This window comes from Chelonia mydas, chromosome 16 (genome assembly GCF_015237465.2).
Source record: "Chelonia mydas isolate rCheMyd1 chromosome 16, rCheMyd1.pri.v2, whole genome shotgun sequence".
NCBI classification, from domain to species: Eukaryota; Metazoa; Chordata; order Testudines; family Cheloniidae; genus Chelonia; species Chelonia mydas.
Window position 1 is genome coordinate 1,365,111 of NC_057857.1, and position 27,610 is coordinate 1,392,720.

The 27,610-nt window shown below is 47.4% G+C and overlaps 1 protein-coding gene and 1 long non-coding RNA gene across 5 annotated transcripts in view; one reads left to right on the top strand and one right to left on the bottom strand.

Annotated features, from left to right (window-relative positions):
* Positions 1 to 1,250: 1,250 nt before the first annotated feature.
* LOC102946489 (ectonucleoside triphosphate diphosphohydrolase 8) overlaps positions 1,251 to 27,610 on the top strand; it is an 89,484-nt gene continuing 63,124 nt past the window's right edge. For 2 of the 4 annotated variants that reach the window (XM_037879715.1, XM_037879718.1), the window contains exon 1: positions 1,264 to 1,392. Coding sequence is in view for 1 of the 4 variants with exons in the window: in XM_037879716.1 (XP_037735644.1) it covers positions 1,266 to 1,392 (127 nt within the window). In the remaining 3 variants the exon portion in view is untranslated. Of the gene's footprint in view, positions 1,393 to 27,610 lie in introns of all 4 variants that reach the window. The other 2 variants (XM_037879716.1, XM_037879717.1) reach the window with 2 other exon arrangements.
* LOC122463102 lies at positions 13,975 to 15,866 on the bottom strand. The gene is made up of 2 exons (XR_006286102.1): positions 15,636 to 15,866; positions 13,975 to 14,864 (listed from the first exon to the last, which is right to left on the bottom strand). It is a non-coding gene; the product is annotated as an uncharacterized LOC122463102 (long non-coding RNA).

Genomic DNA, 27,610 nt, shown 5'->3' on the forward strand with positions numbered 1-27,610 from the left:
CCAATCCAGTCAGCGTCCTCAGAGACTGCCTTCTGGATTGGGCCCCGCACAAAACGGCTGAAGACGAGGCAGTCCCCCCGCACACACTCTAGCTTTTGGCTTAGAGTATTCAGCTGGGAGGGGGGAGACCTGCATTCGATTTCCAGCTCTGAATCAGCACTGGGGGCTTGAGCCCAGTTCCTGGAGATGAGCAGTGTAACCACTGGGCTATAAATCTACCACTGCTGCTTGCAAGAAAGGGCTGACCTGGCTTAAGCGCTTAACTCCAGGAGAGGCTCTGGGGGGTTAGGTCACAACTCTCCCTTCTCCTTGGTGTTTCCTATGGGCTAGTTTAGGCAGCTCCCTGTTCAGTGTGCTGGCTTTTGTGGTGCCTAACCCTCCCCTGTGCATAGCTGCTGGAACTAGGGGAGCTGGGGTGTGGCAGCACCCCCTGACTTGAAGTGGTTTCCATCCCATACCGGGTTTACAGTTTGGTTCAGTGGCTCTCAGCACCCGCACTGCACACATTGTTCCAGTGACCCTGCTTATGCACTGTGTCAGGAGGCTGGGTGTCTAACTCCAGGCAGTGGAGTCCCCGAGGCAGCAAGGTGCCTAGGAGTTCGCAACTGCAACCCTGAATTGAAGTCCCCATTTTTGTACCTAGCCCCTGGGCACTTCAGCACATGCTGAGCTCACAGTGGAAAGTGGGCTGGGGGCAGCCACAAGTCTACCCTGTAAGCGGGGGTGTTACATTTGCTATTTGGCAGTATTAGTGTCTGCTGAACGGGACCATGAATGGGAACAGCATGGCAGGAGGGGGCGCTGCAGGTCAGGACAGACGTGAGCTGGCAGAGCTCTGGGGAGTGGGAGGGACTGTGAACACTTTACCAGCAAAGAGGCACATTGGCAGGTCCATGAGGGAAAGCTTGCCCAGCCCTTGGCTGCACTGTGGCTGGGTTCCCATGATGTGATTAGCCCCTTGCTGTTGCATACATTCCATTCACCCACCTCATTTACACACAGCAAGAGTCAAAGAAAACGAATGTCTCATTATAAACCTCTCAAGGAAATAGTGTGGTTTTCTTCTACAAATGAGACTATTGTAAGCTGACATGCTCCAGAGAAGCGTCATCACAGGAGCAGAAAGAGACCTTCCTGTTAATAAACAGACAGGGCAAGATATGCCAAAGGGGTGTGTCAGGAAGGCGCTGTATAGCAAGTAAAGATACTGCCATGGGGGTGGGGAGTGTGGGCTGATTGGCTGAGTAACTCTATATGCACCATCCATGTTGTACAGCTGCACAGTTGGATTAAAACTTCGCTCTGTTTACCTGCCAACAGATTCTCCAGCTGTGCATTGTCAGCTCTCGCAGTGGGGACTGTGCTTCCTAGCACTGCACTGGGAAGGCAAAGGTAAGCTGAGAACCTTCTTCTGTCTTGCTGAATGCTATGTGCAGTGATTTGTTATATTGCAGCATGTCATAAATATAAAGGGAAGAGTAAACACCTTTAAAATCCCTCCTGGCCAGAGGAAAAACCCTTTCACCTGTAAAGGGGTAAGAAGCTAGGATAACCTCGCTGGCACCTGACCACAATGACCAATGAGGAGACAAGATACTTTCAAAGCTGGAGGGGGGGAGAAACAAAGGGTCTGGGTCTGTCTGTGTGATGCTTTTGCCAGGGACAGAACAGGAATGGAGTCTTAGAACTTTTAGTAAGTAATCTAGCTAGATATGCATTAGATTCTGTTTGTTCAAATGGCTGAGAAAATAAGCTGTGCTGAATGGAATGGATATTCCTGTCTTTGTGTAACTTAAGATTTTGCCTAGAGGGATTCTCTATGTTTTGAATCTAATTACCCTGTAAGGTATTTCCCATCCTGATTTTACAGAGGTGATTCTTTTTACTTTTTCTTCTATTAAAATTCTTCTTTTAAGAAACGCAATGTTTTTTCATTGTTCTTAAGATCCAAGGGTTTGGGTCTGTGGTCACCTATACAAATTGGTGAGGATTTTTATCAAACCTTCCCCAGGAAGGGGGATGCAAGGTTTTGGTGAGGATTTTTGGGGGGAAAGATGTTTCCAAACAGGCTCTTTCCTAATAAAATAAAACCGGTTAGACGTTTGGTAGTGGTAGCGAAATTCCAAGGGCAAAAGGTAAAATAGTTTGTACCTTGGGGAAGTTTTAACCTAAGCTGGTAAAAGTAAGCTTAGGAGGTTTTCATGCAGGTCCCCACATCTGTACCCTAGCATTCAGAGTGGGGAAGGAACCCTGACAATGTCAAGGAAAAGGAGTACTTTTGGCACCTTAGAGACTAACCAATTTATTTGAGCATAAGCTTTCGTGAGCTACAGCTCACTTCATCGGATGCATTCAGTGGAAAATACAGTGAGGAGATTTATATACACACAGAACATGAAAAGATGGGTGTTACCATACACAATGTAAGGAGAGTGATCACTTAAAATAAGCTATTACCAGCAGGAGAGCGGGGGGAGGGAGGGGAGAAAACCTTTTGTAGTGATAATCAAGGTCGGCCACACGATCCATCGTCTACAGCCAAGCTCTATGATACAGCCGCATTTGCTCCAACCCCTCAGACAGAGACAAACACCTACAAGATCTCTATCAAGCATTCTTACAACTACAATACCCACCTGCCGAAGTGAAGAAACAAATTGACAGAGCCAGAAGAGTACCCAGAAGTCACCTACTACAGGACAGGCCCAAACGAGAAAATAACAGAATGCCACTAGCCATCACCTTCAACCCCTAACTAAAACCTCTCCAGCGCATCATCAAGGATCTACAACCTATCCTGAAGGACGATCCCTCACTCTCATAGATCTTGGGAGACAGGCCAGTCCTCATTTACAGACAGCCCCCCAAACTGAAGCAAATACTCACCAGTAACCACACACCACACAACAGAACCACTAACCCAGGAACCTATCCTTGCAACAAAGCCCGTTGCCAACTGTGTCCACATATCTATTCAGGGGACACCATCATAGGGCCTAATCACATCAGCCACACATATCAGAGGCTCGTTCACCTGCACATCTACCAATGTGATATATGCCGTCATGTGCCAGCAATGCCCCTCTGCCATGTACATTGGTCAAACTGGACAGTCTCTATGTAAAAGAATAAATGGACACAAATCAGATGTCAAGAATTATAACATTCATAAACCAGTTGGAGAACACCTCAATCTCTCTTGTGACTCGATTACAGACCTAAAAGTGGCAATACTTCAACAAAAAAACGTCAAAAACAGACTCCAACGAGAGACTGCTGAATTGGAATTAATTTGCAAACTGGATACAATTAACTGAGGCTTGAATAGAGACTGGGAGTGGATGGGTCATTACACAAAGTAAAACTATTTCCCCATGTTTATTCCCCCACTGTTCCTCACACGTTCTTGTTAACTGCTGGAAATAGCCCACCTTGATTATCACTACAAAATGTTCCCCCCAACCCCCGCTCTCCTGCTGCTAATAGCTCATCTTAAGTGATCACTCTCCTTACAGTGTGTATGGTAACACCCATCTTTTCATGTTCTGTGTGTATATAAATCTCCTCACTGTATTTTCCACTGAATGCATCCGATGAAGTGAGCTGTAGCTCACGAAAGCTTATGCTCAAATAAATTGGTTAGTCTCTAAGGTGCCAAAAGTACTCCTTTTCCTTGACATTGTCAGGGTTCCTTCCCCACTCTGAATGCTAGGGTACAGATGTGGGGACCTGCATGAAAACCTCCTAAGCTTACTTTTACCAGCTTAGGTTAAAACTTCCCCAAGGTACAAACTATTTTACCTTTTGCCCTTGGAATTTCGCTACCACTACCAAACGTCTAACCGGTTTTATTTTATTAGGAAAGAGCCCGTTTGGAAATGTCTTTCCCCCAAAAATCCTCACCAAAACATTGCACCCCCCTTCCTGGGGAAGGTTTGATAAAAATCCTCACCAATTTGCATAGGTAACCTGTCAAGGTTCCTCCCCCACTCTGAACTCTAGGGTACAGATGTGGGGACCTGCATGAAAACCTCCTAAGCTTACTTTCACCAGCTTAGGTTAAAACTTCCCCAAGGTACAAATTAATTTTATCCTTTGTCCCTGGATCTCCACTGCCACCATCAAACTCTAACTGGGTTTACTGGGAAACATAGTTTGGACACGTCTTTCCCCCCCAAATCCTCCCAACCCTTGCACCCCACTTCCTGAGGAAGGTTTGGTAAAAATCCTCACCAATTTGCATAGGTGACCACAGACCCAAATCCTTGGATCTGAGAACAATGAAAAAGCATTCAGTTTTCTCACAAGAAGACTTTTAATAGAAGTAAAGAAATCACCTCTGTAAAATCAGGATGGTAGATACCTTACAGGGTAATTAGATTCAAAACATAGAGAATCCCTCGAGGCAAAACCTTAAGATACAAAAAAGACACACAGACAGAAATAGTCATTCTATTCAGCACAGTTCCTTTCTCAGTCATTTAAAGAAATCATAATCTAACACATACCTAGCTAGATTGCTTACTAAAAGTTCTAAGACTCCATTCCTGTTCAATCCCTGGCCAAAGCAGCATACAGACAGACCCAGACCCTTTGTTCTCTCCCTCCTCCCAGCTTTTGAAAGTATCTTGTCTCCTCATTTGTCATTTTGGTCAGGTGCCAGTGAGGTTACATTTAGCTTCTTAATACTTTACAGGTAAGAGGATTTTTCCTCTGTCCAGGAGGGATTTTAAAGGGGTTTACCCTTCCCTTTATATTTATGACATAACCACAGACCCAAACCCTTGGATCTTAAGAACAATGAAAAAACATTGAGTTTCTTAAAAGAAGAATTTTAATAGAAGAAAAAGTAAAAAGAATCACCTCTGTAAAATCAGGATGGGAAATATCTTACAGGGTAATTAGATTCAAAACATAGAGAATCCCTCTAGGCAAAATCTTAAGTTACACAAAGACAGGAATATCCATTCCATTCAGCACAGCTTATTTTCTCAGCCATTTGAACAAACAGAATCTAATGCATATCTAGCTAGATTACTTACTAAAAGTTCTAAGACTCCATTCCTGTTCTGTCCCTGGCAAAAGCATCACACAGACAGACCCAGACCCTTTGTTTCTCCCCCCCTCCGGCTTTGAAAGTATCTTGTCTCCTCATTGGTCATTGTGGTCAGGTGCCAGCGAGGTTATCCTAGCTTCTTACCCCTTTACAGGTGAAAGGGTTTTTCCTCTGGCCAGGAGGGATTTTAAAGGTGTTTACTCTTCCCTTTATATTTATGACACAGCACAACAGAGAAGTGACTTGCTATAGGACGGGGTGCCCCAGGACCACAGCTCAGACCCAGCATCCTGCTGAGTTCACACCTGGCTTGTCCTATGGCTCAGTGGCATGAATATAGTGGAACCATTCCACGTGTAGAAGAACCATGTTTATCTCCAGACAACTGCACTCCCCACGGAGATTCTCCCACAACGGAGTTGCAGTCTGTGTAGCGTAACACAATGAAATAGTTCAGGGCTTGTTTCCTTTCACTCCACCCAGAGTGTCAGCCCATGCATGCTCACAGGGAGCCTTTTCAGCATCTTGGAAGATGCTGTGGCACTAGAAACATTTCTCTCTCCTTCCCGGAGCAGAATGCTGTGTAAAGAAATCTGTCCTCTCTGTGGTCTCTTCTTGTTCTGGTTTCAAAGTTCCCTTGACCAGGATGGTCCCGAGGTAACTTTCAGGGTGGATCTGGAGGGTCGAGGGGTACTCACCATAAGCTATAAACAGGAAGAAGTATGTTGGCTTGTTTCCTTCATTTGCAGACTCCAGACAGCAAGTCAATAAAGGGCTCCTATTCCAAGGTGGAGCCTTCTGAGGCCAGAAGTTACTTAATGGCCAGGTGAGGAGCAGGGGACTTGCCACATTTCCTCTGTCTCTGAATCCTGAGATGTTAACCATTAAGGGTGCCTGGCTGGCTCCAGGGGCAGTACATGGGAGCTGCAATGCATGTACTTAAGGGCCAGTGCTGCCAAGTAAATATAAAACACCTAGGGACTTGATCATGTTGTTTAGACACAACCCTGAGTAAGGGGCCATGCAGAGTCCAGCTGCCCCCAGAGAAACATGGGAAGGTTTGTGCCTCAGCAAACTGCTTGCTGCACAGGAGGATGGCAGGTAATGCACATCCTGGTGCATCCTACTCCTGTGACACCCAGCACACTCCACAGGCTGATGCACAGGAAACACTATGTATCGGGGCTTTGACTCCTCCCCACCCCTTTGAGAGGACTTATACCCCATCCCTGGTGTGCCTGGAGGTAGCAGCCCCTGTTCCCCATTGACTGTGACTGTCCCTGGTACTCACACAGGGTTCTGTAGTGCCTGTGACAGGGACCCTGGCCCCTCATACCCAATGGGCTGGGTCAAGCACCCCAAGCAAGAATGTGCTCTTCTGAGAGTAAGGGAGAGTGGGCTGCTTTTTTTCTCTCTGGCACCAGTGAAGTAAGCCATTGGAGCTGGGAGCCCCTCCCAAACCAACCACCACTACAGGTAGCAGGGGTCTGCTACCTCAGCCGGGAGTTTGTGACAAGAGCCAAATGCAGACCGTGGCAGTCTCAGCCACAGATTCTTTATTGGGCCAAACACAAGGAACTGTGTCAACGCAGCAATGAACCAATGCAAGCAATGGTAATAATGTCCCTGTGACTCCCTGTATAGCATCTCTGCATGTAGGTCTGCTGGCTTCCAGCAGCCTGCCCCTCTGAGCTGAGCCTGTGGCCCGCACTAGAGCTCCTCTGACACTCTCAACACTAAATCCTCTTGCTCTTGAAGCTGGGATTCCCCTGGGAGATGCCCACTGGTGGATGTGGCTGCCCTGAAATCAACAGCCACAAGGCTATTGTCACCAGGGCTATTGTCACCAGGCCAGAAGAGGCTCCTTAGCTGCTGACTCAGGTGGTCCCAGGGAGTGTATGTAGTTATCTAAGTCAGGCTGTGCCTCACCTCTCCATCCTTTCTGCTTCCTGGAGCCTCTAGACAGAAGGCATTCTGGCTCTTTGTTGGCTTCCCCTGAGCTGACATTTCCAAGACACTTGCTGGAGTTTGCAGCGGGTGCTAATGGCATGGGATAAAATGTCAGCTCCAAACGCTTTACGCTTCTTAACCTGGGGCTGGGTCTGACGTTTGGCCTGATAGGCTGCGGGGATTAGAGGCCTAAAGGGATCTGGCTGCTCAGAACAAGCAGAGTCGCCTAAGGGATTTGTCACACAGGTGGGTTACTAGCCCCAGCAGCCCCTAGGCATTTAGACAAGGGAACCATGCCCCCTTTGCCTGGAAAAGTCCAGCGCTGTGAGGAAAGTCTTCTAGGCAGATTTAGGCCAGAACAGGGCCCTGTGCTGGGCTTCAGCACAAGTGAATGGCCCTGGCCTCTCCTCTCCATCCAGAGCACAGAGACAGAGTCTTCCTGACACTGGAGCTCAGCTGCTAATGCTTCCTCTCCTGCCCACAAGGCACAAGCACAACAAGCAAGGGCTGCACTCATGCCCAGTGCTCACTCTGGGGTGCAGTGCCAGGGGGAGGGGCAGGAGCTGTTATATTATTAGAAGCTGGTTATTCTGAGCCCTCCTTTTCCATCCATGAACCCACAGCCTGTGGGTATTAGTAAAAGATCCCTGATATTTGCAGGGCATCAAAACCCAGGTGCACATTTTGGGAGCTGGGCTGCGTTTAATGCACAGGAAGAAATGCATCACCCATGCAGGACTGCACTATAAAGTCCAGGGTGTTGTGGGAGTGTAAGCCTTCTTAAAAGGTACGTCCCATGCAAATGGAACATTGTGACCCTATTCCAACTGCTTTGCATCCTCTGTTCTCATCTCCACTTGTGCAAAGGGGTGTAAGACACAACTAATTCAGGAAGGTAGCTTTTTTACACTTATAGGGAGCTACTGAAAATAATGACTCATCATCAAGAATCAGGCTCAGTGTCTCTGGAAAACCTCTCTGGCTGGGGAAAATCAGCATAATTGGATACGTCTCTGACATCAGGCGGACCAAGGGTTAGTCTGACTTGTGGGGGGAACCAGAACTCACAAGGTGAATGCAGGGCTGTGAGAAAACCAGCTGCACTGCCCCACAGGCCTGCATTAGGGAATGTACCCTCCTGTAAATGTACATACTGAATACACTGCAAATATCCCCTGCACACGGAGATGGAAACAGGTTCCACTGCGTAGCACAGCCCCGGCCAGTACCGCTCATGTCAGGCTCGGTCAGACAAAGCAGCACCACCATCAGTCCTGCAGGGAACAGGGTGACTCAGGCTTGCCACTCTCTGATTTCTAGTGTGCAGACCAACCGTACCAGCTTTCCAGGCTCCTCAGTCTCTGGATTCAGGGACATGTGTCTAGATGGACTGATGCTCAACCTATTCGAATGAGAGAAGGCAGCTGTTACATTCCGATCAGGAACTGGATTGTGGAAGTTCCAGGGCTTGGGGTCAGGCCTATTGTTATATAAATCTGGATCCCATTCCAACACCCAGGAAACCCACTCAGAACCACAGTACGCCCTTCTTCCCAAAGATCACAGCATGGCTCGCCTTCACTCCCCCCTTAAAGTCAGTCAAGCCCAAGTTCCCCCAAGCTCTGGGCTCACAGGCTCAGGCCACTAAGGCACCTCAATTCCACAGCCAACTGCACACAAGGGAGCGGGGTGGCCAGCCTTTGCCTGCCCTTACCCAAAGCAGATGTGGTCCTTTCAGTGTGGGGTCAAACACGACTCAGCCCTACGGCTTTCAGGCATGTAGTCGAGTGCCTTAGCCCTCTTTAAGGCTTTGGGTAAAATTGCAGGTGGGCCTGAGCTGTATGTGGGGCACTGAGGAGAGACGGTACATCGCTGACTGTCAACCACCATTCCGCCTCCTTGACGCTGGGCTCATTATCAGCCTGGGCCAGGCTGCAGTGTAGTGTAGAGCAGAGCACAGTGGCTCTTGCTTGCAGGTCAGCTAGACAGCGAGATGCTCGCCAGAGATCAGCTGTGCATGGCCAAAGCAGAAATGTCACCCAGCATGACAAGCAGAGGAAGCACTTGAGGGCGCTGCTGGGACAGGCCTTAGGTCAGGGCCTGTCTCCACGGAGAGTTAAAAGCCATCAGCAAAGGGCCACCAGAGATCAGAAAGAGCATCAGCTTTAGAAAGGAAAATTAATGAGGGCTGGTCTACACCAGAATTGCTGCAGCGGCTGTTCTGATGTAGCTGCACCCCTGTAGCACGGCTAGTGCAGAGGCTCTATGCCAGCAGGAGAGAGCTCTCTCCTTGGCATAATTACTCCACCTCCGCGCCCAGCAGTAGCTTCTCACACTGACAGAGCACTGTCCGCACCGGCCCTGAGGTCTGTGTAACGTACGACGCTTGGGGGCGGTGGCTTTTCCACACCCCGTTTTACTGATGTAAGCGCTAGTGTGTACAAGCACTAAGGCTCCTGGAGGCAGTGCTCTCTAATCAGCTGTGACACAGCTGGATTGCCACATCACACACACCTGTTCATAGGAATCCCATTCTGATTCAGCAGGAAGCATTAGACTGCCTGACCTTTATGTTATAGCTACATCATCAACTCTAAGGACCTTGTGTCTGCCTGATGGCTGACAAACCAGTTTCCCAAGGGAGGGCTGACTCTCCCCCGCTTCCTCTGGCTGGGGAGGTGGGTGGGATTGGGGGCGCTGCAGAGCCAGGATCCAGTGGGGGGCACCTGACCACCTCTGAGGAGGACACCTGCTTTGTTTTACTATTTGTTTATGTGGATTTATGCAACCAGCTAAACAGGCAGCCTAACTGCTCAAATTACCCTCCCCTCCATAATTCACAGCCCTCATAATGCTCCCTCATTTTCAAATGCCCAGCAAAAAAGAGAAGGTCTGTAGCATGCCTGGCAGGTCATCAGATTCAGGCTATTCCTGATAGGGGGAAGCTAATTCTAATGCCGCAGGTGCCCCCACAGAGAGTGCCCTGCAAATAGCCCCATGGTTACACCAACAGGGAATCTCTCTTGATACCCACTGTGGTAGCCACTGCAACGGTTAGGAAGCTGGCAGATGATTCCCTATGCAAGAAGGCAGGAGATCTAGGTTCTGTCACTCCCCTGTGAATTTGGGTGAGTTACTGAACCATTGCTTCCTTTTGTCTGTTTAGACTGCAAGCTCTGCAGGACAAGAACTGCCTCTTACCATGTGTTTGTACAGCACCTAGCGCAACAGAGACCTGATCTCAGTTGGGGCCTCAAGATGCTCCCATGATATACAGACTGATTATGATAGCAAGGCTTGGGGAGAGAAGTTGTCTATGTGGCAGACATATTATGTTACATATCATGTGCTATGTACTCAGAACCATTACCGGATTCATGCTGACACACAGCCTGCAACAACAGTGTGCCGTTGTGGCCAAGAAGGCCAATGGCATTTTGAGATGTATAAGTAGGGGCATTGCCAGCAGATCGAGGGACGTGATCATTCCCCTCTATTTGACATTGGTGAGGCCTCATCTGGAGTACTGTGTCCAGTTTTGGGCCCCACTCTACAAGAAGGATGTAGAAAAATTGGAAAACGTCCAGCAGAGGGCAACAAAAGTGATTAGGGGACTGGAACACATGACTTATGAGGAGAGGCTGAGGGAGCTGGGATTGTTTAGTCTGCAGAAGAGAAGAATGAGGGGGAATTTGATAGCTGCTTTCAACAACCTGAAAGGGAGTTCCAAAGAGGATGGATCTAGACTGTTCTCAGTGGTAGCAGATGACAGAACGAGGAGTAATGGTCTCAAGTTGCAGTGTGGGAGATTTAGGTTGGATATTAGGAAAAGCTTTTTCCCTAGGAGGGTGGTGAAACACTGGAATGCTTTACCTAGGGAGGTGGTGGAATCTCCTTCCTTCGAAGTTTTTAAGGTCAGGCTTGACAAAGCCCTGGGTGGGATGATTTAGTCGGGGATTGGTCCTGCTTTGAGCAAGGGGTTGGACTAGATGACCTCCTGAGGTCCCTTCCAACCCTGATATTCTATGATTCTATGATTCAGCTAAGCTCCATCTGCCAGATGAACAAACTAAGGCAGAGAACACTGATTTGTCCAAAGCCATACAGGAAATCCATAGCAGAGTCTGACTACTCCTGAGGGCATTCTGCGCCAAAAAATTAAAAATTGTACACTGAAAAATTAAAAATTCTGCACACAATATTTTTAAATTCTGCAAGCTTTATTTGTCAATAAATAAATGTGGAGGCTCCAGCATGGCAGTGGGAGCACAGGCCACTGGCTGCACGAAGGTGGGAGATCACCCTGCAGCCCTCCACCACCACAACCCGGGCTCAGTGGTGATGCTGCACCCAACCCTGATACAGCACAAGGGCTGGGCCTACCCCAGAAATACCCTGGGGCCCTGCCCCTCTGTGCCAGGTGCACCAGGTATGGGGAAGGCAAGCTCAACCAGGCAGGATCCAAGTGTGAAGGAGCGCGGGGGGTGGGGGAGGGCAGATCCAGATGTGGGGTGAGAGGTTTCTGTGTGGGACAATCTGGGTGCTGGCAGCTCAGTCTGGGGGGTCTGGGTGTGGGGGGATCTGGATGCACAGAGGCTCATTAAGGGTGTTCCAGGTCCAGGGGCAATGGGACTCTACAAGGGCTTCCAGGTGAAGGTGGCTGGGGCTCAGCGGGGAGAGGGTGTTTGGGTGTGGGATCTTAGCAGGGGAGTCTGGGTGCTGGGGGAGTGGGTCTTGGGGGGTGGGGGTCTGGGTGCAGCTAATTGGGGGTCAGTGGGGTGGGGTCTGTATGTGGAGGCTCAGGAGGGTGCAGGGGGGTGGGGCTCATCAGGGTGGGGGTTTAAGTGCAAGGAGTTCAGTGGGGGTGTTCTGGGTGCAGAGGTGGGGTTCTGGAGGCCAGGGGTCTGGTTGCAGGGGGGCTCCAGATGCAGGGGTTGAGGTTCAGTGGGGTGGGGTTCAGGTATGGAGGGCTGCGGGGTCTGGGTGTACAGGGTGAGGTTTGGCAGGGAGCGGGTATGGGAGGTCCAGATGCATAGGGGTTGGATGGATGGGGGAGCAGCTCCCCATACAGTGACCCCTCCCCCTGCAGCTGAGGAGTGATAGGGGAAGGAAGTGGGGAGGATGCTGAGCTTCCTGCAGCCGAGGGAGGTTTTTGGGGGTGGGTCTAACATAGTCCCAGCCACTCTTTGCAGGGGAAGAGGAAGCCCCTTTCTCTCCCATCTCCAGCTCAGCTGGGACTAGCTACTGATCCCGGCACAGCATAGGAGTCACTGGCTGGGGTGTCCCCAGCCCTGCAGTGATTTACCTCTCTGCCAATTGCTCCTGGTGCCTGAAACGAAGTTCCTGCACTGTGAGGGAGGGGTGCGTGACCGCTCTTGCAGCTTCCCTTTGCTTCCCTGTCAGAAAGTCATTTTTCTGAAGGGAAGCAAAGAAATCTGTGGTGGACATAAATTCTGTGCACACACAGTGGTGCAAAATTTCCCCAGGAATAAGAGTCTGGCTCTATTTCAGGAGCTCCTGGCTGTTAGCCTGTGCCTTAGAAACCAGGGTTATTGAAACACACCATATCCACTAAGGGACTGGCAGGCCACCATGGCACCCCATTATACTGTCCCCCCTGGAGGCAGTGCTGGGGTTATGGAGGAACCACAAAGGGAGCTTGAAATGAAAAGAGTTTTTTTCTGTGGGTCCAGATTTCCAAGTACTCAGTCAGCACCTACAACTTGGGCCAGATTTTCAAGTGAACTCAGCGCTAAACATGCACAGAACATGCAGAGCTCTTTGGACAGGTGTGGTTGCAGGGTGCAAAGGCCTTCTGGAAATTCCAGCCCTAATGTATGTATAATCTGTTTCCTTGTTCAGCATTGTTGTGGTTAAGAACCTAAGAACGGCCATGCTGGGCCAGACTAATGGTCCATCTAGCTCAGTATCCTGTCTTCCGACAGTGGCCAATGCCAAGTGCTTCAGAGGGAATGAACAGAACAGGGCAATTATTGGGTGATCCATCCCATGTCATCCAGTCCCAGCTTCTGGCCATCAGAGGCTTAGGGACACCCAGAGCATGGGGATGCATCCCTGACCATCTTAGCTAATAGCCATTGATGGACCAATTTTCCATGAATTTATCTCATTCTTTTTTGAACCCTGTTATAGTCTTGGCCTTTTACAGCATCTTCTGGCAATGAGTTCCACAGGTTGATTGTGCGTTGTGTGAAGAAGTACTTGCTTTTGTTTGTTTTAAACCTGCTGCTTGTTAATTTCATTGGGTGAGCCCTAGTTCTTGTGTTATGTGAAGGAGTAAATAACCCTTCATTACTCATTTCCTCCACACCAGTCATGATTTTATAGACCTCCATCATATCCCCTCTTAGTCATCTCTTTTCCAAGGTGAACAGTCCCAGTCTCCTATGGAAGCTGTTCCATATCCCTCATCATTTTTGTTGCCCTTCTCTGGTTTGACACTGACAGTAACGAACAGTGAGGCTGATATTAGCAGGATCTAGGAGGACAGTATTCAATTTGCCCCAGAATGAGAGAGAGGCATGTCTAGAGTCCTAGCTCAGCACATGCAATCATGCGTCCTTCTAGTGGGTGGTCCTAAAGCAGTGAGGCCTCTTTGGTTAGCTCAAGTAGGAGGGGTTTTGGTTTAAGAGCTGAAAGTCTCTGCTTTGATTCCATACTGTGACTATACCTGTATATGAGCAGACCTGCTCATTACATAGGGGTGGTGCTTGTTATTGCACATAACATAACTTCTGTGTGGCAAATGCACATTTCCTGCACTGGGCATCTTGGCTCCTGGTGCCCAGGTTCTACGTGAATGGTGGGTGGGAAGCAGGTTCGCCCTGCACATCTGTTTCGCGGCGAGAGCTTCTGACTCTTGGCCTGCTGAGTAACTGTTTGCAGAGGATTAGTAACTCTGGCAGCTGCCCCATCCCCCTTGTTGCAAATGAAGGTTGGCTGTTTTGTTCATTTCAGATCATTATTCTCTTTACACGTGACAGAGGAAAAAAACCAAAAAGCAGAAATGGCATGCATGGAAAGAATTCTTTAACCCAGAGGCGGAAGCAAGCTCCCACATCAATGGGTGCACAATATACCAAGGAGCAGGGGGCTCAGTAGGTGGATGTTGGGTCAGAGTGTGCCCAGGCCTGTGGGGTCGCTGACCTCACCATGGGTATGCGGGGTCTGTGCCCTATGTGTGACTAGGGGGCTGCTTCCTGTTCCACCTCTCCCTGAGCTCTGGCCAACTTCCAGTGGGAGTGTTATCCCCAATCCCACTCCAATCTCCAGGCTCCTGGCCTGATGGGTCCCCTCAGACCCAGCACGATGATGTCAGCAGCAGCAACAGTGGGATCTGGCATGGCCAGGGCAGGCGACATGCACAAACATGACTGGCACTACAACCCGATGCACTAGGTCGCCACATCATGCACTCAACTTTGGCTCAGCAGCCCCTCCGTCATGAGGGATGGCTGGGTCAAACCTGAGTGGTGCTGCGGCCCCATGCACCACACTGCATCCCACTCACGGCCAGGCCAAATCTAAATGGTGCTGCGTATTCTGCTGGTGCAGCGGAACCCACCCTAGAGCCACCAGTGCTTTCACCGGGTACCGCTGTGGGCTGTGAGGAGAGCACAAAGTACGCCATGCGCGGCATGCTGTGTCCAGGCATGTCCGTGGGTGTACAATGGGCTATTGACTGGGATTCTGTCTCTGCACCACTGATTAGTATCATCAGAGTTCAGCCCATGCCTAGGGCCACATATGGGTTGCTGTTGTCTACAATCTGCCTCCTTTTGCAGACCATATCCAGGACAGGCTTCCTAGCCATTTCTTTGCTGAGCACAACTTGAACCTGCAAGCAGAGTGTGTGACTGATATTAGGAATTCCTATGAGACAGATACAAATCTTTGGCAAGCAACACCACCAAAGATCCTACCTATCTGCAGTAGACAGGGTCAGGAAATTCATTACATACTAATAGCCTCCATTTCTCTTATCTTGTTTGTGGCTGCTGCAGTCACACCATGTTAGGCTCCAGCTCTACAATATCTTCCGTTAGTTTATCCATCCATACGGTCACTGCTATGCCCCTCATTGGGAAGAGGAGACAGGAGCTAGTTATAATGAAGATGAAGTGGATTTGTCATTGAGGCTGCTAGACACAGACAGAGCCTGTGGGTCACTCACTCTCAGATTAAATAAACTCACCTGGAGATGATTAGTGTTATCATACCAGGTATCTTAAATCCTGGCCTTGATTTCCAGGCAGGGAAGGGATTTCTCACTGTGTTATGGGAACATTTAGCCTGAGCTGGACTGGTTTATTCCAGTGGTTCCCAAACTTTTTACTCCAGCCTCCCACCAACTGTATTGTCTGTTTGAAGGACCCACCATTCCATATTGTAATAAAGTTGCCCATGACCTGAGGACCCCCCTACAGCCAGAGGTCGCCCTGCAGCACCCAGCCTCTGGTTCCCCCTCTTCAGGGGCTTCTTAACCAGACACCACACAGACTTGCCTTGTCCCTTTACCACCCCTTCTCAGGGGTCCATGTTTAGTCACATAAATAAATAAAGCTCCAAAAGAAAATTCAAATTCCTACAACACAGTCCCCCGTCTTACCCTCCCAAGCCTTTCCTGCCTGTAGTCTCCGGAGGGAAAGCCCACAGCCCAGCTCTTTCTGCTGGAGCCTGCTCACTCCCAGTAGTCTCCAATTCAGCTGACTCCCTGGCTTTCCTGCCTTGAGTCTCTAGCTCTGACTTCCAAACCCCCTGGTATCAGGGTCTTCTCCGCAGGGAACTTCCCACAACTCACTGCCCTTCCCCCTTCATTCCAGCCCCTGCTGCCTTTTGTAGGGAATGACTTGATTGAACCCAGGTGTGCCTCTTTAGGAATCAGGTTTGTCTAGCCCCAGGCCTCCAGCCCCTATGGGGCAAGCCCCCTTGTCACACGTGCACCCCTCCCCCCCCATATATATAAGTTACTGTTGCTTGCTAAGAGCTGTCCTACCAGGCTGTGGAGTGCCATGTAGAGTGGGGGTGCCATCCAGACCCCTGCTCCCCACTTCTCAGTCCTGAAGCCCTCTACTCCTCCTCCCCAGACAATCTGGTCCCCAAGCCCTCTTGCTCTTGCTCCCAGCCCTGCTCTCCCTGCAGTCCCAGCCGGCACCTCTCACCAGACTGTCCACTCCCTGGCTCTGGTCACTTCCTCTGCGCTGCTGCTGCCTGGATGCTGCTCCATACACTGCTGCCCGCTGCCCCAGACCAGCCAACGTGCTGCATTTCTCTCTGTAAAATCCCAAGCTGATATTTGGGCTATTGCCTGCCATGTGTCCCACATTTTAAAAAGCAATTTCCACTGCATGGTGTTCTCTCTCTCTCTCTCTCGTATTGGGCATTATGTTAGTCAAACAAAACCAAGAATATTTCTGATTTACATTACATTGGTAACTTGTCATTTGTTACCCAATGTAACTCCATGCAATGACAAATAGATTGATAGATTCCAAGGCCAGAAGGGACCACTGTGATCATCTAGCCTGGCCTCATGAATAACACAGGCCAGAGACGTGCCCCCAAATAATTCCTTTTGAACTAGAACATGCCTTTTAAAAAAATCCAATCTTGAAATATTATCAGCGTAAAAGGAATGCACAGATGAAATAACCAAATCCGTCTTAGGGTCCTAGCCACTTACTTCTGGAGAGTGTCCCAAATTCAGACGGGTGCTGCTAGCTTCATCTCTCTGAAGTACCTGAAAGAGGTTTAGAATCACACAGTAGCCAGACAGCTGCCTAGGCTTCTACCTGCATAGGTTCCGATATGTGGCTTATTCCAGCAGGTATACAAAGTAATGTACATTTACAAAACGGAGCTCAGCTGACTTCAGTGGGACCAGGATTTCAGACGACTTGAATAAATGACCCCTAGGGCTGAAACCTCTCCGTATCTGGGAAGCCAGAGCCTTTTGTTTTCTCAGTGTATTCCAGCACATGTGCCTTGGACATTCTGCATAGCTGTCCTAATGTGCCATTTTGAAAGCAGTCAGCCCCACTTTGGGGGCTGTTATGCATGTGTGATTCTGAACTTACAGAGGAGCCTGTGGAATTGGAGTGACATCACCAGTTTGTTTCATACAGCCCATTGCAAGGCTATAACTTTCGTGCACTACTAAATGGGGCCAGCTTCGAAGCAGTGCCTGCAAGATGAACAGCTCTGTGTTGCCTTAACAGTCCCCATAGTTATCCATCCCCATCACCCTATACTTCCCAGGCCGTTCCCCCCGTTCTGTTGCTCACACTTCATTATTTTCTCTTCTCCTCCCCCAATCCTTTTTATCCTTGGAACTTTCAGCACACCCCCCCCCCCCCCCCCCCCCCCCCACACACACACACACTAACTGGGATGAAGTGTTTTCCTGAATTTGATTAAAATATAGAAGTGGGCACTTCCTGATGTCCCAGCTGAACTACATCCTGAAATCGTGGGCCAGTGGATTACTAGAACTGATCAAAGCATTCAGGCCAAAGGAGAGAACCTCAGAGTATTACTGGTTTCAGAGTAGCAGCCGTGTTAGTCTGTATCCACAAAAAGAAAAGGAGTACTTGTGGCACCTTAGAGACTAACAAATTTATTAGAGCATAAGCTTTCGTGGGCTACAGCCCACTTCATCGGATGCAAAATTGCCACCCTTAAATCTTTGACTGAGTGGCCACAAAGGTTGAAGTGTTCTCCTACCAGTTTTTGAATGTTATGATTCCTGATGTCAGATTTGTGTCCATTTATTCTTTTGACTGGTTTGGCCAATATACATGGCAGAGAGGCATTAGAATCATAGAATCATAGAATATCAGGGTTGGAAGGGACCTCAGGAGGTCATCTAGTCCAACCCCCTGCTCAAAGCAGGACCAATCCCCAACTAAAACATCCCACCCAGGGCTTTGTCAAGCCTGACCTTAAAAATATCTAAGGAAGGAGATTCCACCACCTCCCTAGGTAACGCATTCCAGTGCTTCACCACCCTCCTAGTGAAAAAGTTTTTCCTAATATCCAACCTAAACCTCCCCCACTGCAACTTGAGACCATTACTCCTTGTTCTGTCATCAACTACCACTGAGAACAGTCTAGAGCCACCCTCTTTGGAACCCCCTTTCAGGTAATTGAAAGCAGCTATCAAATCCCCCCTCATTCTTCTCTTCCGCAGACTAAACAATCCCAGTTCCCTCAGCCTCTCCTCAGAAGTCATGTGCTCCAGTCCCCTAATCATTTTTGTTGCCCTCCGCTGGACGTTTTCCAATTTTTCTACATCCTTCCTGTAGTGTGGGGCCCAAAACTGGACACAGTACTCCAGATGAGGCCTCACCAATGTCGAATAGAGGGGAATGATCACTACCCTCGATCTGCTGGCAGTGCCCCTACTTATACATCCCAAAATGCCATTGGCCTTCTTGGCAACAAGGGCACACTGTAGACTCATATCCAGCTTCTTGTTCACTTCGTCCTTTTCTGCAGAACTCCTGCCTAGCCATTCGGTCCCTACTCTGTAGCGGTGCATGGGGGTCTTCCGTCCTAAGTGCAGGACTCTGCACTTGTCCTTGTTGAACCTTATCAGATTTCTTTTGGCCCAATCCTCTAATTTGTCTAGGGCCCTCTGTATCCTATCCCTACCCTCCAGTGTATCTACCTCTCCTCCCAGTTTAGTGTCATCTGCAAACTTGCTGAGGGTGCAATCCACACCATCCTCCAGATCATTAATGAAGATATTGAACAAAACCGGCCCCAGGACCGACCCTTGGGGCCCTCCGCTTGATACCGGCTGCCAACTAGACATGGAGCCATTGATCACTACCCGTTGAGCCCGACAATCTAGCCAACTTTCTATCCACCTTATAGTCCATTCATCCAGCCCATACTTCTTTAACTTGCTGGCAAGAATACTGTGGGAGACCGTGTCAAAAGCTTTGCTAAAGTCAGGAAACAACACGTCCACCGCTTTCCCCTCATCCACAGAGCCAGTTATCTCATCATAGAAGGCAATTAGATTAGTCAGGCATGACTTGCCTTTGGTGAATCCATGCTGACTGTTCCTGATCACTTTCCTCTCCTCTAAGTGCTTCAGAATTGATTCCTTGAGGACCTGCTCCATGATTTTTCCAGGGACTGAGGTGAGGCTGACTGGCCTGTAGTTCCCAGGATCCTCCTTCTTCCCTTTTTTAAAGATGGGCACTACATTAGCCTTTTTCCAGTCATTGCTGGCACATGATGGCATATATCACATTGGTAGATGTGCAGGTGAACAAGCCCCTGATGGCGTGGCTAATGTGATTAGGTCCTATGATGGTGTCACTTGAATAAATATGTGGACAGAGTTGGCATCAGGCTTTGTTGCAAGGATAGCTTCCTGGGTTAGTGTTTTTGTTGTGTGGTGTGTGGTTGCTGGTGAGTACTTACTTCAGGTTGGAGGGCTGTCTGTAAGCGAGGTCTGGTCTGTCTCCCAAGATCTGTGAGAGTGAGGGATCATTTTTCAGGATAGGTTGTAAATCTTTGATGTTGCGTTGGAGAGGTTTTAGTTGGGGGCTGAAGGTGACGGCTAGTGGCGTTCTGTTATTTTCTTTGTGGGCCTGTCCTGTAGTAGGTGACTTCAGGGTACTCTTCTGGCTCTGTCAATCTGTTTTTTCCCTTCAGCAGGTGGGTATTGTAGTTTTAAGAATGCTTGATAGAGATCCTGTAGGTGTTTGTCTCTGTCTGAGGGATTGGAGCAAATGCAGTTGTATCTTAGAGCTTGGCTGTAGACAATGGATCGCGTGGTGTATCCTGGATGGAAGCTGGAGGCAAGTAGGTAAGTATAACATTCAAAAACCAGTAGGAGAACACTTCAACATCTGTGGCCACTCAGTAAAAGATTTAAGGGTGGCAATTTTGCATCCGATGAAGTGAGCTGTAGCTCACGAAAGCTTATGCTCAAATAAATGTATTAGTCTCTAAGGTGCCACAAGTACTCCTTTAATTTTGCAACAGAAAAGCTTCAAAAACAGACTCCAACGAGAAACTGCGGAGCTTGAATTAATATGCAAACTAGATACCATTAACTTGGGTTTGGATACAGACTGGGAGTGGCTGGGTCATTACACATATTGAATCTATTTCCTTAAGTTAAGTATCCTCACATCTTCTTGTCAACTGTCTAAATGGGCCATCTTGATTATCACTACACAAGTTTTTTTCCTCCTGCTGATAATAGCTCATCTTAACTAATTAGCCTCTCACAGTTTGTATGGTAACTTCCAACTTATCTGTGTGTGTGTATATATATAATCTTATTATATGTTCCATTCCATGCATCCGATGAAGTGAGTTGTAGCTCACGAAAGCTTATGCTCTAATAAATTTGTTAGTCTCTAAGGTGCCACAAGTACTCCTGTTCTTTTTTCAGAGTATTACTGTGTGCACCAAACAGAATCCTGACATGGGGAAGTGGTGGAAATAGAGATTGGTTACCTTGGGTTAGAATTGACTCCCTTACCCTGGCATACCTGACTGGCTGCCTTTGCCTGGTCAGATCCCGCTGTGAAAATGTTTAGAAAGTATTAATAACACTTCCTCACCTGAACGAGGAACAGCATGATTAGCCAATAATCTTTGTTTATCTTGTTGCAATCTACAGTATATTTAAATCTCATTCCTGGCTGAGTCATGCTACAAAACCTGCGAGCCTGCCAAGAGCAACATCATAATCCTGTTTATAAAAAAGTAACCTATTCCAGTGCCTGGTAAGGTATACAGCTGGGTGTGGAGTCAAGCAGCCTGTGATGTCACCACAGAGGAAATAGTTTAGAATTCATGACACTAACCACCCCTGGGAAATGTCTCTGTCAGCTTCCCCGTCATTCTGCTCTCCAGCCTCCTTTACATCTTGTAATTTATCTTGTTAACATCCTCTCTCTTCCCCACTCTGAACACTAGGGTACAGATGTGGGGACCTGCATGAAAACCTCCTAAGCTTACTTTTACCAGCTTAGGTTAAAACTTCCCCAAGGTACAAACTATTTTACCTTTTTCCCTTGGACTTTCACTGCCACCACCAAACGTCTAACAGGGATATAATTTGGAAAGAGCCCATTTGGAAACATCTTTCCCCCAAAATCCTCCCAAATCTTACACCCCCCTTCCTGGGGAAGGTTTGATAACAATCCTCACCAATTTGCATAGGTGAACACAGACCCAAACCCTTGGATCTTAAGAACAATGATAAAAAGCATTCAGATTCTTAAAAGAAGAATTTTAATAGAAGAAAAAGTAAAAAGAATCACCTCTGTAAAATCAGGATGGGAAATACCTTACAGGGTAATCAGATTCAAAACATAGAGAATCCCTCTAGGCAAAACCTTAAGTTACAAAAAGACACAAAAACAAATCTACATTCCATTCAGCACAGCTTATTTTCTCAGCCTTTTAAAGGAATCAGAATCTAACGCATATCTAGCTAGATTACTTACTAAGTTCTAAGACTCCATTCCTGTTCTGTCCCCGGCAAAAGCATCATACAGACAGAGAGAGAGGCTTTGTTTCTCCCTCCCCCCAGCTTTTGAAAGTATCTTGTCTCCTCATTGGTCATTTTGGTCAGTTGCCAGCGAGGTTATCCTAGCTTCTTAACCCTTTACAGGTGAAAGGGTTTTTTCCTCTGGCCAGGAGGGATTTTAAAGGTGTTTACCCTTCCCTTTATATTTATGACACATGTTTAGTCTACTCATGTGACACACACACTTAACTCACCCACACTGTTTGAGGTGTTGACATTGGGCAAAACTCTGTGCTTTCACTTTGCAAAATCTCAGGTATTTGGACACCAAGTTCCTTTTAAAAGCAAGCCACGTGGTTGGCTTTGAAAATCTCAGCCAGAAAGCAGAGATGGTCAACATTTACCAAGTTCTGATTTTTCAACAAAATTTATTGTTGAGATTTTAGATTTTAGAGAAGAAATTTTCACAATTTTTCCCTATGTTTCAAGAAACTTTCAACCACATCTACAAAACCTTTTTGCAGACATGAGATTTCATTTGCTCCCACCCAAGTTTCAGACACTCCTTGTTATTTTTTTAAAATTTCACAGCTGTTTTTAAGAAACAGCCTGTTTCTACTAAAGTGAAAACTGCTTCTCACTTTCTGCTAAAAGATGCCAAGCAGCATCTGTGATTGAAAAGTGAGCTAAAAGGCAAATTAAGCATTTTATTTTAGGTAGAACAAGACAGAAAGCCAGAATCTACTGGTTTCCCTCCACATCTGAAACTATTCATAACACCTAAGTTACAAAATATCAGAGACCGTAAATCCCTGTCCATTCACTGGTTCTCATTTTCCTTTCCAGAAGCAGCTGCATTTCAGAGGTGGGTGAAATGATTCATACACATATACACATTTGTAAAGCTCTTTGGGCCAGACAGCCCCATTAAAGTCAATGAGATGACAACTGTGAGTAACTGCTCACTGATGGCAGAAAGAGTTCCCAGTCTGGCCCAATGTATAAACACTCTGCATACAGAACTCTTACAAGCATTTTACTGCACTTTACACCACCCTCAACATGTGCTAGAGACTTTTACTAGAGGGAGCAAGTAGTTGAATGAAATAATTATTTGTTGGTCCTAGCAGCTGGCTTGCTGCATAACCACTCACTCAATGATTTAGGAGGGATCATGTCTCTCAGTTACAGACTGGACATCAGTGATACTTCGATAAGATCTTTGGAAAAATTTTTAAAATTATTCTTCTCATAAAAGAAGAGAGAGAGAAATGAAATGGCGAAAGCTGCTCCCTTTTCTATTGTCAGCAAGAGATGTCAAGAGTAACAAGAAGGGTTTCTTCAGGTATGTTGGCAACAAGAAGAAAGCCAAGGAAAGTGTGGGCCCCTTACTGAATGAGGGAGGCAACCTAGTGACAGAGGATGTGGAAAAAGCTAATGTGCTCAATGCTTTTTTTGCCTCTGTCTTCACTAACAAGGACAGCTCCCAGACTGCTGCGCTGGGCATCGCAACATGGGGAGTAGATGGCCAGCCCTCTGTGGAGAAAGAGGTGGTTAGGGACTATTTAGAAAAGCTGGACGTGCACAAGTCTATGGGGCCGGACGAGTTGCATCCGAGAGTGCTAAAGGAATTGGCGGATGTGATTGCAGAGCCATTGGCCATTATCTTTGAAAACTCGTGGCGAACGGGGGAAGTCCCAGATGACTGGAAAAAGGCTAATGTAGTGCCAATCTTTAAAAAAGGGAAGAAGGAGGATCCTGGGAACTACAGGCCAGTCAGCCTCACCTCAGTACCCGGAAAAATCATGGAGCAGGTCCTCAAGGAATCAATCCTGAAGCACTTACACGAGAGGAAAGTGATCAGGAGCAGTCAGCATGGATTCACCAAGGGTAGGTCATGCCTGACTAATCTAATAGCCTTCTATGATGAGATTACTGATTCTGTGGATGACGGGAAAGCAGTGGATGTATTGTTTCTTGACTTTAGCAAAGCTTTTGACACGGTCTCCCACAGTATTCTTGTCAGCAAGTTAAAGAAGTATGGGCTGGATGAATGCACTATAAGGTGGGTAGAAAGTTGGCTAGATTGTCGGGCTCAACAGGTAGTGATCAATGGCTCCATGTCTAGTTGGCAGCCGGTGTCAAGTGGAGTGCCCCAGGGGTTGGTCCTGGGGCCGGTTTTGTTCAATATCTTCATAAATGATCTGGAGGATGGTGTGGATTGCACTCTCAGCAAATTTGCGGATGATACTAAACTGGGAGGAATGGTAGATACGCTGGAGGGCAGGGATAGGATACAGAGGGACCTAGACAAATTGGAGGATTGGGCCAAAAGAAACCTGATGCGGTTCAATAAGGATAAGTGCAGGGTCCTGCACTTAGGACAGAAGAACCCAATGCACAGCTACAGAGTAGGGACCGAATGGCTCGGCAGCAGTTCTGCAGAAAAGGACCTAGGGGTTACAGTGGACGAGAAGCTGGATATGAGTCAGCAGTGTGCCCTTGTTGCCAAGAAGGCCAATGGCATTTTGGGATGTATAAGTAGGGGCATAGCGAGCAGATCGAGGGATGTGATCGTTCCCCTCTATTCGACATTGGTGAGGCCTCATCTGGAGTATTGTGTCCAGTTTTGGGCCCCACACTACAAGAAGGACGTGGATAAATTGGAGAGAGTCCAGCGAAGGGCAACAAAAATGATTAGGGGTCTGGAACACATGACTTCTGAGGAGAGGCTGAGGGAACTGGGATTGTTTAGTCTGCGGAAGAGAAGAATGAGGGGGGATTTGATAGCTGCTTTCAACTACCTGAGAGGTGGTTCCAGAGAGGATGGTTCTAGACTATTCTCAGTGGTAGAAGAGGACAGGACAAGGAGTAATGGTCTCAAGTTGCAGTGGGGGAGGTTTAGGTTGGATATTAGGAAAAACTTTTTCCCTAGGAGGGTGGTGAAACACTGGAATGCGTTACCTAGGGAGGTGGTAGAATCTCCTTCCTTGGAAGTTTTTAAGGTCAGGCTTGACAAAGCCTTGGCTGGGATGATTTGATTGGGGATTGGTCCTGCTTTGAGCAGAGGGTTGGACTAGATGACCTCCTGAGGTCCCTTCCAACCCTGATATTCTATGATTTTATGAAAGTTACCCATAATTAGGGGAGTCAGAACTAACAAGATGTCCTGCATTCCAGTCTAGTGCCCTGTTCCACTCAGCCATTTCTAGTCACAACACAAGTAATTGTCATGGCTGCAGGGCTAGCAGCATCTCTGTCCCTTCTTTGGTCTCTCTGAGTGGCCCACTCAGGTGTCAGGCATCAGGCCTTTACCTACCCTACTCTGGAATCACTTGATTCTCTCACTCTCAGACCAGCCCCTGGGTTACACACCCTGCATATCCACTGGGCTTACCCAGCAGGTCCAGCTGGGTTAAGTGCCTGTGGTTCTTCCCTTCAAGAGTCTGTGAGCAATGGGTAATGCTTCTGTGAATGCAGTGAACAGGCATTCCTTACACCCAAGGATAGTTTATTTAACAGTAGGAATAAAGCATTTAGAGAGAGAGAGAGAGAGAGACTTTAAAACAGTCTGTGTATTTGTCTATCATACCTAAAACCATCCTGTGATGGTGGGCCAGGCAGACCACCAGGCTTCTTCAGACACCCCAGTGGATCCTGGGGGCTGTCCATGCCAACACCTCCACAACAACTACATTCCCCTGTAGAGAGCCACTATTTGTCCATCCAGAGCTCTCTGTTCTTCTCTGTTCCCAACTGTTGGCCCTGCTTGGTTGTGGGCTCAGTAGAAGGTTGAGCCAGACCCCTCAGAGTCAATGGTTCTGCCATTACCCTGTAACCACCCTCACGTGGCTGCTGAGGGGTGTCTTACCTTGTGCCATTTTTCACCTTCCTGCTTGTTTCCTAACAGTTCTATTGATTTAACCCAATATAGTCAAACAATGAACATCCCAATAACCAGGTTGCAGAGTGTATCATTCATAAATTAGTACAGAGCCGTCCCATGTCCATTGCAGCAGCAAATAAAAATTAAACTTATAATTTAACAGATTTCTTTATAACTGAAAAGATATTTTAACCAAACATTTCTCTGGGATCTCAAATTCCTCAGGGTATTAGTGCTACCAGATATACCTGTGATCCCAGATCTCTTGCAGACCTGCTCTGATTTATAGATATTTTGGACTTGAGCTATATCAGACTAATGGATGCCCTCATTCATTTATCTTCTCTTTAGCTTTCACACAGTTCCAACAAGGGCACATTGTAGACTCATATCCAGCTTCTTGTTCACTTCGTCCTTTTCTGCAGAACTGCTGCCGAGCCATTCGGTCCCTACTCTGTAGCGGTGCATGGGATTCTTCCTTCCTAAGTGCAGGACTCTGCACTTGTCCTTGTTGAACCCCATCAGATTTCTTTTGGCCCAATCCTCTAATTTGTCTAGGTCCCTCTGTATCCTATCCCTACCCTCCAGCATATCTACCTCTCCTCCCAGTTTAGTGTAGGAGTGTTTAATGCAGGAGTGAATAGTGCAAGTACTGGACTATGTACAATCAAGTCTTTCACCGTTTCAAAACTAGCTTGTGCATCCGTTGTCCACACTAAGGTTGAACTTTTCCATAGTAATTCTTGTAATGGTTCAATGACAGAAGCATAACTGGGAATTAATTTTGCATACTGGGAGGTAAGACTCAAGAAGGAACGTAAGGTTTGCAAATCTGTTGGAGGAGGAGCATTTGAAATTGCCAGGATATGATCTGGATCAGGTTTTAGTCCAGCCTGTGAAATTGTATGCCCCAGAAAGGAGAGTTCAGTTTGTCTAAATTTGCATTTGGACCTATTGAGCTTGAGGCCTGCTTTGCTGATGCAGTTTAGTACAGACTGCAGGTTATTGTCATGCTCCTCAGAAGTATTTCCAAACATGATAATATCATCCAGATAGCAGTGAACTCCATGTTGATTCTTCAGAATCAATGACATCATTTTTTGGAAGGCACTTGGGGCAGATGTGAGACCATATGGAACACATTTAAAATGAAATAGTCCCTCATGTGTAATAAATGCTGTGAGGTCTCTGCTATCTTCATGCAACATAACCTGGTAGTATGCAGCCTGCAAATCAAGAGTAGAAAACATCTTTGCTCCACGAAGTTCTGCAAATACTTCTTCTATGTGAGGAAGAGGATGGCTGTCAATCACAATAGCTTTATTTGGCTCCCTTAAGTCCACACAAAGGTGAATGCCTCCACCCTTCTTCTGCGTCACTACTATAGGTGAAACCCATTCCGAGGAGTCAATCTCTTCAATAATGTCCTTTTGAACAAGTTTTCTAAGTTCCTCTGAAACGGCTTCCCTGACTGAAAATGGTAAGCGCCGTAACTTCTGTTATACAGGCATCACATGATTCTGCATTTTAACTTTATGCAGAAACCCATAAGCACAGCTGAGTTTCTCCTCAACCTGGTATTGGGTCCCAGCTGAAACTGGTGTGTGTACCGCAAGAGTGCTTTGCTGAGGAAGATCAATTTGTCCATTAACTACCCTGAGATTTAAAGCAGCCAATAAATCTCTGCCAAGAATAGGAGTGCCTTTGTGGACAATGTAGAACTCTGCAGTTACACAGCAATCACCAAAAGTGACTATTGCTGGCAGGCAGCCATGTACTGGAATATGGTTTTTCAAATAGCACACCAACTGAAGTCTGGGTTCAGTAAGAGGCACATCTTTAAAGTAATGCAAATAGATGGAATCAGGTAGTATAGATACTGCTGAGCCAGTGTCCAATATTAGTTGAATAGAGTGTGATTTGCCTGAGGGTATGGCGGAAACATTTACAGTGCACTTTATTTGTTCTGGAATATGTGCAGTAGTGATTTTGTCCATGCTCAGCACAGTAACATCTGGTATTGTAACTGCATGCGCCTGTTGATTGAACTGGCTGCTGCAACATACTTTAGCAAAATGCCCAATCTTTTTGCAATGATTGCACTGAGCTATTTTTGCCATACGTCCTGTGTAGCTTGCAAGGTGTTGTGGGGATCCACAGTGAAAGCATGCTTTTACTGTATTTTGAATTTGCT